General features: G+C 56.8%; 1 protein-coding gene across 1 annotated transcript in view; it reads left to right on the top strand.

Moving 5' to 3' along the window:
- The window catches only part of VIPR2 (vasoactive intestinal peptide receptor 2), a 66,958-nt gene that overhangs the window by 13,669 nt on the left and 39,057 nt on the right, over positions 1-14,232 (top strand). The window contains exons 3-4 of the mRNA XM_043873035.1: positions 6,824-6,931; positions 9,352-9,449. Coding sequence (XP_043728970.1) covers positions 6,824-6,931; positions 9,352-9,449 — 206 coding nt within the window. The remainder of the gene's footprint in view (positions 1-6,823; positions 6,932-9,351; positions 9,450-14,232) is intronic.

The following is a 14,232-nucleotide window of genomic DNA, read 5'->3' as shown; positions in this document are numbered from 1 at the left end:
GGGGATGCAGGGATGAGAGGTGGCTGGCAGGGAGGTCTGCTGGGTCTGTAACTGTCCTTCGTCTGGGAGGACGGCCACCAGAGCAGGGCCCAGGAGGGTCAGGGCCAATGCTTGGGGTGAGGAGCCCCTGGGCCATGGGAAGTGGAGGTGCCAGATTCTGTGAGGAGCCTAGAAGACCACCACCAGCAGAGCAGCCCCAGTCTGCCCTCGGCTCCCCACCAGCCTGAAATAAACCGGGGTCAGGGAGGCGCGTTCACTAGGAACCAGGCTGCACCTTGGAGCAGGGGCCATGGGGGCCCACTGCACCTGCGGCATGATGTGCTGTCAGACAGGACTAAACGGAGCAGGCACGGGCTCCCAGCGCCGCGCATATCTCCCCGCATCTGGACTAACATCCGTGCAAACACACACCCAGGGTGTGTATAGCGTTCGTAGTTTAAGATCTCACACCTGGAAGGTTTTGTAGGATTGTAAGGGCATCTCCACGAAGGGCTGAGACATTCTGAGTGGACAGAGGCTGGTGTCGCAGGAAGTGGCCTGCATCCCAGGGGCCTTAAGGCTCCTGAGGCTCTCTAGGTGTGGACCCCCGTGTATGAGGCAGAGTGCCTCGAGGGGTCAGCGGGTCCTCCCGGCTCTGACATTCTCCGGTCCTTTTAGTGAGCCCCACCTGGCCCTGCCCCACAGTCCTTGTTCTCCAGCCAGAGCCCTGGCACTTGTTTTCAAAGGCTCACGAGGAGAAGGACAGACACAGCGAGGAAACGTGACCATCATTCTTAACGTGCTCTGTGCCCACTGGGGGGGAGATGTCTAGTAACTAGTGTGGTCTGAATCACCCCAGACCGGAACTCAGGGGACGAGAGTGGCCCCGGCATCAGAGCTGTCCCGCAGTTCCAACCAGCCAGCGGGTATCCCATCCTCGGCCCAGAGGTGGGCTTGCGGCCCTCACAGGGGTGGCCCCGCAGGAATGCCAGGGTCGGGGGCCCTGGGGGCCACTCACCACCCAGGAGGCCCAGGTGGGTCAGCAACACTCCATCTGGCCCAGGCCAAGTCTACCAGCCTCACGCTGCCACTGGTAGCCAGGGCAAAAGCAGCCTTGCCGGGCTGGGCACCCGCTGGGTGTCTACCCTGCCCCGCCCCAGACAGGTCATGCAGAGGCGCTGCAGGCGGGGCCGGGGGGGCTCCAGCAGTGCGGGCCCCGCCATGTCGCTCACTCAGTCCAGTCACTCAGTCGTGTCCAAATCTCTGCACCTATGGACCGCAGCACGCCAGGCCTCCCTGTCCATCACCAACTCCCAGAGCTTACTCAAACCCATGTCCATTGAGTCGGTGATGCCATCCAACCATCTCATCCTCTGTCGTCCCCTTCTCCTCCTGCCCTCAATCTTTCCCAGCATCAGCGTCTTTTCAGTTGAGTCAGCTCTTCACATCAGGTGGCCAAAGTATTGGAGTTTCAGCTTTAACATCAGTCCTTCCAATGAACACCCAGGACTGATCTCCTTTAGGATGGACTGGTTGGATCTCCTTGCAGTCCAAGGGACTCCCAAGAGTCTTCTCCAACACCACAGTTCAAAAGCATCAATTCTTTGATGCTCAGCTTTTTTTATAGTCCAATTCTCATATCCATACATGATTACTGGGAAAACCAAACTTTTGATTAGACGGACCTTTGTTGGCAAAGTAATGCCTCTGCTTTTTAATATGCTGTCTAGATTGGTCATAACTTTTCTTCCAAGGAGCAAACGTCTTTTAATTTTGTGGCTGCAATCACCATCCACAGTGATTCTGGAGCCCTGCAGGGTAACAATATACAGCCTTGATGTACTCCTTTCCTGATTTGGAACCAGTCTGTTGTTCCATGTTCAGTTCTAACTGTTGCTTCCTGACCTGCATACAGGTTTCTCAGGAGGCAGGTGAGGTATTTCCATCTTTTGAAGAATTTTTCCACAATTTGTTGTGATCCACACAGTCAAAGGCTTTGGCATAGTCAGTAAAGTAGAAGTACATGTTTTTCTGGAATTCTCTCACTTTTTCGATGATCCAGCAGATGTTGGCCTCCACATACACATCCATGAGCTGAGACTGGGGAGCCACCCCCACCCAGCTCCCTGGGTCTGGGGATGAGATGAGCTTCTGAGGGCAGAGCCGGCCCCCCGGGCATGGCATGCTGCCTCCTGTTGCTCTCAGAACTCCTCCTGGGCAGCCCTTTCCCCAGCGGGCTCTCGTGATGGGGTGGTCATCGGGCACAGCCCCCAGGTCTGCGGAGGTGTTGGGAGTCCGTGTGGCTATCACACCAGGAGGTGCCCCACGGCCACTCTGGGCTCCCTGGGCCACGCGGACCCTGGTACCTGCCACATAGGCCTCTGGCGCTCCCCCACCCCCCATTTACAGGGCAAACCAGGCTTGCTGAGCTGCAGGAGTTCCACGCCCACCTCCCTTCCTGTGCTGGGCGGGGGTGGGGCTGCATCAGCCCCTGAACTGCTCAGCACCATCTCGGGGCTGTGGGGCCACCCTGGGTCTCTGGCTTGGTGCCTGGGATGGGACCCAGGAACTTTCTGGCAAGTTCCCAGGGGCAGCAGTCCCGGGACCCTCGTCAGCACCTGCACTCGTGAACTCAAGGTCCCTTCTGGCGCCTGCCCTGCAAGACAGTGGGTCTGAGCCCTGGGTGCACGTGATAACCTCCAGGAACCTTAAAAATTGAGCCGTGCCAGAGGGAGAATCAAAGCAGGACTCTGGGTGTGGGCATTAATAGCGGGTCCCGGGGTGGGGGGTGGGAAGGGCCTGGCACGCTGTCCACTGCCCCTTGGCCACCCCACCACCAGCCTGGACTGAGGGGAGACCTGCCCTCTGATGGTGTCATCCACGGGCAGACGCAGGGCAGTCCCAGAGCTCCAGCCTCCTCCCTGGTCAGTCAGGCCAGCCTTAGAGGCCTTGTCATTCTGACCACAGTACATTCCACGCAAGGCGTGTGTACATTCCACGCAAGGTCTGCCCAGAGAGCAAGAAGTGCTGTTTCTCTGGCTTCTCCTGAGCAAGACCAGCCCATCGAGGGGAGCCCCGGGCCTCATGGGCCCTGCCATCCGTGGGCTGGGTTCAGTTCAGTTCGTCTCAGAGCCCAGGGGCACTTCTAGCACGTGCTTGCAGCGTCTGATTCCGGCCGCTGGTGACTTCAACTTTAAACTAAACCTATGAATGGAGGGTGGTACTGGTGGCCCTAGCTGCTGCCAGACCTCGCACCTTAGTGCTGGAAGCAGGCGTATTTCGTTTTCCCTTCCCACATCCCTGGTGCTGCAGCCCCTTCCCCACACCCCGTCTGGAGCGAGGTGACCGGGGATGCTGGTCCCTCTGCCCCCTGCGGGTCTGCCAGGCTGTGGAGTGGAGTCCCTCCCTGGCTCTCCTGGTGGGGGTGGGACCCTCCTCCATCACCCCGTGCCTGCTGGGCACCTCCCTGCTGCATAGGTACCTCCAGTCTGCCGGGGTCCCTGGGTACCCGCGGTCCCGCTGCTGTGCTGTCTCTCTCTGCCTTGGTGTTGGCTGGGGACTGGATTCCTCTCCCAGTGACAAGGATGGAGCAGAGCCCGGCCTCTGCTGGGGAGGCCCCAGGAGCCTCACCCACAGAGGGTAGGCAGCCGTGTCCGTGCAGTCAGAGCCTGCCTTAGACTTCAGCCCTCAGCCCCCCGGGTCAGTGTCCAGTGCGGTCCTCTGTCCACACACACTCACCCGGGCTCAGACGCGCCTCTGGCTCTGTGTCCAGGGCCCCCACCACAAACCACCAGTGGGAACGTGGCCTTCAGGGGTCAGGGCGGTGGTGGTCAGACGGGGTTCTGGCCCTGACCTCCCTGTGTGCACCCGGGAGCAGGAAACACAGTGCCTGTGAAAGCTCTGCTGAGAGAAACTGCGAGACCTGAGTAGTGACACTCACATGGTTTTCTGGAAAGTGATGTTTATGTCATTGAAATAATGAGAAGATAAATCCAGGACTCAAAACAACACAGATACCCTCATCTGTGGTAGTGTGACTTGCCCACAGAGAGCCTGGGAGAAAGTTGGTTTTGGGGAACAAGGGGATTAGGGTTCTCTCCATGATGGTGGGTCCCCCTGCTTAAGATTCTTGTCTGGCGGGTGAATTGCCACTGTCCCCTTGGAGCTCCGGCATAATTATAGGCACGTGTTCTGACCGCAGCCATTCCAATGCGATTCATCACTGTCTCACGTATTTTCTGTATGAGATGCTGTGAAGTTTCGGGGATGTCTGGATGCTGCACCCTGCATAAGGTCAGTTTTCCTGAACCGCTTGGTCATAGAAGGTTGTTTTCAGGGCACTAAGCTGCCCTCCCAAGAGGAGCTTAGGAAGCCCCCAGCACCAGGGTCTGCTAGGCTCCTATGCTTTCTTTTCCAGTGACCCTGGCGGGAGGCTCTTTGTTCACAACTCCCCGCCACCTCCTCCCTGCAACCACTGGGACCACTTTGCCGAGCTTACAATGTACCGTCACCACCCACATCTGCTACTCAACCAAGTGCTTAGTTAAACAGTATGTAAGCTGACAGATACCAAAAGGCACTTGTTTCTGGGAAAACCAATTCATGTGCTTTGGAAAAACTAGGAAAGTGAGTTGCTAAGCAGCCACAGAGTTAGAGGTGAGAATGACGGCTGGGAATGTCTGGAAATCTGGCTTTGCCAGGCTCCTCTGTCCATGGGGTTCTCCAGGCAAGAATACTGCAGGGGGTTGCCATGGCCTTCTCCAGGGGATCTTCCCAACCCAGGGTGCAAACCCGCATCTCTTACGTCTCCTGTGTCTCCTGCATCGGCAGGCGGGCTCTTTACCACTAGCGCCACCTGGGAAGCCCTATATCTCTCAACAATTAGCATCAGACTTTGCACCAGAACAAGAGAAGCTTCTCTTAGGACAAGCTAACACCGGGTGGTCCCCAACTGCAGTTCTCAGAGCGACTCCACCCGTCTCAGGTGGCCTGGTTGCCTGGGGCCTCCCCTGGGCGCTGCTCCAGCAGGTGGCCTAAGCAGCGCTTCCAGAAACACTTGGCAGGCTGCGGGAGGCTGGGCTCCCAGAGTTCAGAATTCACACTCAATGTGATTCTTCCAAATTTAGTCCGCCGAGCCCCGGGTCCTGGGGCCCAGGGCCCTTCAAGGGCACTGCCCACTTTCCTCCTCCTGCGGGCTCTTCTGCGCCCCCTTGGCTCTGCCTGAGTCTTTAAGACACACGTGCTGTCTGTCTTCAAAGTTTTATGGGCTCTAGGAACTGCCCTTTCTGATCTCTCGACTGTCGTTTTCATGAGGTTTGGAAGGTGGAGAGAGCGGCGCGTATGTTCCCCGTTATCTGTCACCTGTGCTCAGACTCACTGCCAGGTAAACCCCCACCACTGTCCCCTGCTCACCCACACTGCCCCAGGCCCGCAGGCCGCACTGTCCACCCAGCTGGGCGAGGGCTTCTACTGACATCTTTGTCCTTGATGACTTGTTCTAAGTAATTTTTCAGAAAGCAACATTTTCTTTAAACATGTAAGCTACTGTAGTATGAATTTATGTACTCAATCTTTGGTGTGTACTTCAGTTTGTAGGATGAGTGTGTTTTCATTTTGTGGCTTCCCTGGTGGCTCAGATGGTAAAGAATCGTCTGCAATGCAGGAGACCCGGGGTCAATCCCAGGGTCAAGAAGATCCCCTGGGGAAGGAAATGGCGACCCACTCCAGTATTCTTGCCTGGAGAATCTCACAAATAGAGGAGCCTGGTGAGCTACAGTCCATCAGGTTGCAAAGAATCGGACAAGACTGAGTGACTAAGCACACACATTTTCATTTTATTTGTAAAAACCTTTAGAAGGATATTTTCAACTTTTTTGCAAAACTTGGTTTGCAGCCAACTTTTCATTATCTGTTTTCATAGAAGTAAAACATTCTTGTGGTCAAACCAAAACTACATCACAGTTATCGTACAGGTATGGATGGCATGTCAGAGAGCAGAACTGTTATTTCTTTGTTTGAACTGAAGCCGGCACACTGCTCCTTCAATACTGAAGTTTAACTAAAATGTAAAATTTTAGAGGTCACAAAATATAGTAGAAATACCTTCAACTTGTAGTAAAAAATCCCTGGGTTGAGGGATTCATTTTCTGTTTGTTTGACATTGAGAGGTCCTTACAGTGTTTGAACCTCAGCGCTGTTTGTTGGTGAGATGATTAATGCAATGCTTGTATGAATTACCCTCATGGGGTGGTTATTACGCAAAATAAGAGATCTGAAAAATGTTTTAGGCTTTAACATTGTGCTAATTAAGTTATTAGATAACTCCACGAAGGTAGCCTAAAATTTCATCACCAATAATACATCATCTTGACTGCTGCAATCAACTAAATATTATCAAATATTTACATTTGCAAATTGTCCTTGAAGTCAGAGTCCATAAAAGCACAAGTGTGTGTGCCTCGGGGGACCCTCACCTCCGAGACTTACACAGATGCCGGGTGGTGCCCACTTGTCACAGGAACGAGCACATCATCGGGAAAAAGTGCCGATTCTGCTGAAATTCAAAAGTGCACGGCACACGCCGGGTGCCTCAGATTCTTCCCTTCACACTCACTCACGTCTGCAAAGCTGATCACAGTGAACCCGTGCCAAGCGTGTTCTCAATAACATCGTGGTGCGAGTTTGTTTCACAGGAGAATGACTTGCAGTACAATTATCTAATTGATAGGCTTTCTATTTGCAAAGCTTCAGGGCAGATCTGGCCCCACCGCTCAGGGGCGCATGCGGCCCGAGGGAGCTGCCCGAGGTGGGCAGCGGGCCTCGCTCACCCCTGTCTCCCCTCCAGCCTGCAGCGGCGTCTGGGACAACATTACTTGCTGGCGCCCCGCGGATGTTGGCGAGACCGTCACGGTGCCCTGTCCAAAACTGTTCAGCAATATTTACAGCAAACCAGGTACTGTCCGTGCTGCCATCTTTGAGCTTTTTGGGGGGTTTGATCGCAGGGACCGACTTCTCCATGGAGGCACAAGAAGCAGGGCGTTGGTGTCCATGACCCAGTGGGTCAGGAAGCAGCTGTGCTGACCTTGCCTTATAGCTTGGGAGGACAGAATGCCTGCCACCAGGCCGTCCACCCACAGCACACGCAGAGGGCTCAGACAGGAGACCCCGAGCAGGAGCCCGACACACGGGTGCCCAGGGCAGATGAGGGGCCACGGGCAGCAGGCAGGAGAACAGGAACACCTGTCTCACCTGGGGACCTGTGGCCCTCAGAGCGTGTCCTCCAGGGTGTCCCTTGCTGGCCTGGAACACACTCTCTCTCTCACAGGAAGCATCTCCCTTCCTGGACCGACTCTGGGTTCTCAGCCCCTGAACACCTGCAGGAGGTGCTCATGGGGCTGGGGGCTGCCTCCTCCCGGGGCTTGCTCTGCACACAGACCCTGAAAACCCAGATGTTTGAGAAATACACCTGTTTTTTATTTTAAAAAACAAGTTGTAGGTGGGAAATTGGGGGGTCTCTCCAGACATTGGTGCACGTTGTCATGGCAAGCAGCACATTGCTGGCTGTCCCCAAGCCAGTGGGCCCTGGGGCCCGTGGGAGGTCCCCCCAAGCAGGGCTAGGATGGGGGTGGGAATGGGCCACGAGAGACTCTGCCTCTGGGCGGGGAGCCGGGCTGGGTGTCGCTCCAAGGCAGGTCTTTGAAAGGGGCGGTGTCAAACCTCCAGGTGCAGGAGGGCCAGGTTCAAGGACTCTGAGATCTGTTCTGATGAATGGACGAAGGCCCTCGGGGGTCTCCCCGTGGGGGGAAGGTGCTTCGCTGTGCGTCCAGCAGCAAGAGGGCCCAGCCCTGCGTTCTGCCCACTTCTCTCTAGAAGCTGCGGGGCTGGTCCTCAGAGGGCTGCAGGGCTCTGACCTGCCCCTGACTCCAAGCCTGAACAGGACCGGGGTTGGGAGCTCTTCCCAGGGGCTGGTGCCTCATGGAGCCCGCCACCGTTCCAGCCTAAGCCCTGAGCCAGGACCCTCCAGAGCAGGGTCTGAGCCCAGCTGTCAGTGCTCAGGACCAGACGCTGTCACCACAGCCCCTACGGGACGGTCATGCTCAACCCTGCAACCAGCGGCAAGGAGAAGTGTGGGGAAAGTGCTAGCCGCTCGGTCATGTCTGACTCCTTGAGACCCTAAGGACTGTACTGACCCCCAGGCTCCCCTGTCCACGGGATTCTCCAGGCAAGAATGCTGGAGCGGGCTGCCATGCCCTCCTCCCGAGGATCATCCTGACCCAGGGACCGAACCCGTGTCTCTTGCACAGCAGGCGGACTCTTTGCCCTCTGAGCCATGAAGGGTGTGCAGTCAGCTTTGCGGGGGCTGAGTGGGGGTACCTGTCACCACTGTGTTGAGACCGCCATGAACCGCAACTCAGCACGACCAGAGTAGGGAGCAGCCTAGAGATATGGGGCCTCGCAGCGGTGGGAGGTCCCACAGCGAGTGAGGCCCCTGGAGAGCAAGGTTCTCATAGACCCCCGTGGGGAGACGCTCTAACTGTGCGCCCGCTTCGCTTCACCCAGCCCCGCCCCTCCACTCACGGCCCCGCCCCCACTCACGGCCCCGCCCCCAGTCATGGCCCCGCCCCTCGTTGCCCCGCCCCCCTCAATGCCCCGCCCTCCCCTCAATGCCCCGCCCTCCCCTCACTGCCCCGCCCCTCCTCACTGCCCCGCCCTCCCCTCACTGCCCCGCCCCCCGGCCGTCCAGAGCTCAGGGTACGGTCCCAAGGGCGTGTGGGCCACAAGCGTGCTGTGCACTTGAGGAGGTGACTGCCCAGGCCTGAAAAGGGTCGCTTGCTGTCGGCTGTGGAGCTTTGGGCCAGTGGGCCACCTTCGTTAAGCGTCAGGTTTCTCGTCCACAATGGGGGATCGTCGCAGAGCCTCCTCATGAGACATCAGGGTTGCAGGAGTTACAAAGGGCCCCACGCCCTGCTCTGCCAACGCTCTTCTCTGTTCCCGACTCCAGCCAGCAGGACGGGGTGGTCGAGGTCTGGAGAGCAGGACAGGGTGATCGGGGTCTGGCTGCAGACACTTCTCACTCGACAGGATGCAAGCCATTTACTTCCACTCTGCTCTGTGGCCATCAGAGCACACTGTTAACTTCATCCCACGGGAACGCCATCACGTGCCCGTGCTTTGTCAGAGAGCCTGCTCCCTCCAGCCAGTGAGGCCCCCGAACTGCAGGACCACTGCCCGGGTTCCAGGGCTCAGGAGGCCCTGAGCAGCGGGCGCCCTGGTCCAGGCCCCGACCCTCACCGGCCTGAGGCAGAGAGAGGCCCCGAGGCGCAGGTGCAGGCCCTGGACACGCAAATCAGACCCGTGGCGTTCACTTTCCAGGAAACATAAGCAAGAACTGCACCAGTGACGGGTGGTCAGAGACATTCCCGGATTTCATGGACGCGTGTGGCTACAGCGACCCTGAGGATGAGAGCAAGGTAAGCGCCCGGCCTCCCCTCCTGCTGGCTCCCCGCGGGCAGCTTGTTCACGTCTCCTTCCACTTCCTGTCAAATCCAGCCAGGCCCCTATTTCAGCTCAGCTGCCTGGGCTTAGGAATCGTGATGGTTCTGTAAGGTTGGGGTGGGGAGGCCTCGCCAGCCTGCTGTGTCTGGAAGGTGAACCCAGAGTGGCGGTGCCTGCTGAGCCCAGCTGTAACGCGTGTCCTTTCTGACGCTAGGGTTTCTGTTCCCTTGGAGATGTCGCCACAATACAGGCTCTCGAGAAGCTGTGAGGAGGTTTTCTAAGCCTTGAGCCAACAGCAGGGATGAGACCAAGCTTGGAGCATCTCTGCAGATGTAGAGCCGGTGTGCCTGGCTGGGGCTGCCCCGGCTCAGCACCTGCTGTGATGCTCTCAGGCCAGGTCCAGACTTGGCCCGGGGAAGGCGAGGGGCGAGAAGAGCCCCTCCTTCAGGAACGACTGCAGCTCCGCTAAAGCCTGCCCTGGGCCTTCTGTGAACTCCCCAGCGCCGGCAAGCTCACCCGGCTGTGGCCCATGATGGGGGGATATTTTCTTTACCACCAGAAAACCAGCCCACTGTTTCCCCTTGGGCCCCATCACTAGTGCTATGACCTTGTGTGGATAGGGAAGAGCCTTGGGAGCCCCAGGTCGGGGCTGGTTCAAACATGTGCTTCCTGCCAGCTTCGGGTATTCTGTTCAAATCAGTCACTCAGTCGTGTACGACTCTTTGTGACCCCATGGACCGCAGCATGCCAGGCCTCCCTGTCCATCACCAACTCCCAGAGTTTACACAAACTCATGTCCGTCGGATCAGTGATGCCATCCAACCATCTCATCCTCTGTCATCTCCTTCTCCTCTCGCCTTCAATCTTTCCCAGCATCAGGATCTTCTCCAGTGAGGCAGTTCTTTGCATCAGGTGGCCAAAGGATTGGAGTTTCAGCTTCAGCATCAGTCCTTCCAATGAACACCCAGGACTGATCTCCTTTAGGATGGACTGGTTGGATCTCCTTGCAGTCCAAGGGACTCTCAAGAGTGTTGTCCAACACCACAGTTTAAAAGCATCATTTCTTCAGTGCTCAGCTTTCTTTATAGTCCAACTCTCAGATCCATACATGACTACTGGAAAAACCATACCCTTGACTAGAGGGACCTTTGTTGGTAAAGTAATGTCTCTGCTTTTTAATATGCCATCTAGGTTGGTCATAGGTTTTCTTCCAAAGAGCAAATGTCTTTTAATTTCATGGCTGCAGTCACCATCTGGAGTGATTTTGGAGCCCCAAAAAATAAAGTCTGACACTGTTTCCACTGCTTCCCCATCTATTTGCCATGAAGTGATGGGACCAGATGCCATGATCTTAGTTTTCTGAATGTTGAGCTTTAAGCCAACTTTTCCACTCTCCTCTTTCACTTTCATCAAGAGGCTCTTTAGTTCCTCTTCACTTTCTGCCATAAGGGTGGTGTCATCTGCATATCTGAGGTTACTGATATTTCTCCCAGTAATCTTGATTCCAGCTTGTGCTTCATCCAGGCCAGCATTTCTCATGATGTTCTCTGCACATAAGTTAAATAAGCAGGGTGACAATATACAGCCTTGACATACTCCTTTCCCAGTTTGGAACCAGTCTGTTGTTCCATGTCCAGTTCTAACTGTTGCTTCTTGACCTGCATACAGAGTTCTCAGGAGGCAGGTCAGGTGGTCTGGTATCCCCATCTCTTGAAGAATTTTCCACAGTTTGTTGTGATCCACACAGTCCATGCGTTGGCTGTGGGGCTCATTTAAAGAGCTTGGGGGCTGTCTGCCGCCCAAGCAGGAGCCCAGAGAACCTTGGCAGAAGCCTGTCTGTGGGGCTGAGGCTCACCTCCCGCCAGCCGCCCCTCAGCCCGCAGCCCCCCATGTCAGTCTCACCCCTGCTGCCCCTCAAGTGAGACCCACAGGGACCTTGCTGCCCGTCACTTTCCTGGATGGCCGAGGGGCTTCCTTTGCGCGCCTCACCAAGATCTGTAATCTGAAGCCGGTTCCTCTCCTGTGGGATCAGGGAACCTGGAAAAGAAGCACCTTGTACTTTCCTGTGTACCCCTCTAACTGGGAGGTCAGCCTGGTGAGCCGTGACTGGCAGCTGGGGAGGGTGACTGGGGTGCGGCTGGGCGCCCATGCCGTGAGCGCCTCGCTGACATATGTGAGGTTCTCCTGCTTGCGCCGGGCGCGGGGGCTCAGCAGCCCCTCACAGGCTCCATCCGCCTTGGGGAGGCCCCGAGCCTACCCCTCTGACCACTGCAGGTTTGTGCTCAGTGACCCCTTGCCCACCCCTCACCTCATTTACCAGGGGATGGCCCACTTTATAGACGGAGAAACTGAGGTTTGGAGGAACGATGTGGTGTGGCCAGGGCCCCCAGCATTCTGACGAGAGTCAGTCCATCTGAGCCCTCCTCAGGGGCAGTTCCCAAGCCCCCCGCTCCCCGCATGGGGGGCAGCCGCCCAGATGCGCTGGGACCCACCTGGACAGCCAGGCCAGGGCTGCTGACCCGTCCACAGACCCCACCTGGACCTGCGCCCTGGGGCGCTCTGCAGGGACCCCACAGAGAAGGGGCGGCCGGGAGGCCCCCCGCAGCCCCCATGGCTGCAGCACAGAGAAGGTGGGGCCCCGGTGCTGAGCCTGAGGCTTGAGTGGTGTTCACCACCTCCACCGTCGGCCCCATCCCCCAGGACAGGCTGAGTGCCATGGCCCGCGGGCTCGCTGGTGGCCTGGCCCCCCGGCAGGTCAGAGACCGCAGATGGAATCGGAGCCAGCCACATCTCACGGGCCTGTGAGCCGTCTCAGGTTCCAAACTGCTGTTCCACGATATAAGGGTGTCCAAACCGGGAACCATCCCGTCGGCGTTCTACGAGTGAGCCTTAAACTGTGTAGCATTAACCCCAGTTTGAGGACTGTCCCTGTAGAGACGAGTGTCCCAGCCCTGTTCTGATGACCCTGTTCTGACCAGGAGCAAGGACAGCCCCATGACAGCCCGGCCCCTGTCACCTCACACGTCCTCCCAGGCGGGCCCGGGGCACAGCGAGAGAGCGCCTGGCCTCCTGGGCGTGGAGGGCAGGTGGGGCTCCGACACCCACCTACCATTGCCCACAGCTCCTGCCCGCTGTCGCAGCCAGCCCAGCATGTGGACCTCCCAGGCCTCGACACCCCGTCGGGGGGAGGAGAGTGTCCAAGGGCCCCCGTGCTCACGTCACACGTGAACGTTCCGGGAAGCCCGGCGTTCCCCTCTGTCTTCAGGCAACAAAGCACCGACACGGCTGTAAAAGACACCCTGTGGGAACCGTGTCTGCTCAGACCCCTTGAGGATGGAGCGCCTGTGACTTCCCGATGCTTTTCTATCCAGCGAGAAGAGCTATTTTTGTTCTCAGTTAAACATTTCAGAGACTCTGCAAGTATCACGAGTGCATATCTCCTGCTAATGGATTAGAAACTCAAAATATTTTAATATGAGAAAGGGAAGGAAATAATGGCACGAAGCCAAGATGAGTAACTCTCTGCCTGGTTGCAGCTCCCACGCTCACATGCTTTGGATGCCTGCTTGTGTAGGGAGTCCGTGTCGATGAGAGCCTTAGGGCGTGGGGCTGCCTGAGCCAGGCCAGGACGAGCCCTCCCGGGTGGGGAGCGAGAGCCTCAGCCCACCGACCCTCCGGGGGCTCCTGCCAATGCATCACTCCGCGTCTCATCAGCCCATCTTTCTCCCCAGTTCTACAATTATAATTGGATTTCCTGCTGTCACGCAGCCAAACTCCACCCCGGGTGCCGTGCGTGCAACCTTTGTTGGTTTCAAAGTTAATTAAATTCAAGGGGAAAAACAGCCTCCACATAAGCCACATATGGTGAGGGAATCAGGAGGTAAAGTAACAGGGAGTGGGAGCCCTGAGAAGGAGACACGGGCTTGAAGACCCCAGAGGACCCCTCGGATGACGGCGGGAGCTGTGACTGTGAAGCTGCGAGGGGCTGGGGGCACTCAGTGGTCTAAGCCTGCATTCCTGGTGCCGTGAAACCCTGACCCAGCCCCGCTCAGCTTGGGATGCCCTATCACCGCACCCCAGCTTCCACAGACAAGGTCTTCTCCGTCTGTGTTCCTCTCCCAGCAAAAGCTGCCTCTGGCCTGCCTATCTTCATCTTAAGCCTCTTCTCTTTTAACCCTTGGATAAAGGGCTTAATACCACTAAGAAGGTTTAAGGAGTTCGGTTCAGTTCAGTCGCTCAGTCGTGTCCAACTCTTTGCGACCCCATGAATCACAGCACGCCAGGCCTCCCTGTCCATCACCAACTTCCGGAGCTTACTCAAACCCATGTCCATCGAGTCGGTGATGCCATCAGCCATCTCATCCTCTGTCGTCCCCTTCTCCTCTGGCCCCCAATCCCTCCCAGCATCAGGGTCTTTTCCAATGAGTCAACTCTTCACATCAGGTGGCCAAAGTATTGGAGTTTCAGCTTCAGCATCAGTCCTTCCAATGAACACCCAGGACTGATCTCTTTTAGGATGGACTGGTTGGATCTCCTTGCAGTCCAAGGGACTATCAAGAGTCTTGTCCAACACCACAGTTCAAAAGCATCAATTCTTCGGCGTTCAGCTTTCTTCACAGTCCAACTCTCACATCCATATATGACCACTGGAAAAACCATAGCCTTGACCAGACGGACCTTTGTGGGCAAAGTAATGTCTGCTTTTTAATATGCCATCTAGGTTGGTCATAACTTTCCTTCCAAGGAGTAAGCATCTTT

Source organism: Cervus elaphus, chromosome 18 (genome assembly GCF_910594005.1).
Source record: "Cervus elaphus chromosome 18, mCerEla1.1, whole genome shotgun sequence".
NCBI lineage: Eukaryota > Metazoa > Chordata > Mammalia > Artiodactyla > Cervidae > Cervus > Cervus elaphus.
The sequence above is the reverse complement of the archived record's forward strand: the minus strand, read 5'-3'. Positions and strand labels throughout refer to the sequence as shown.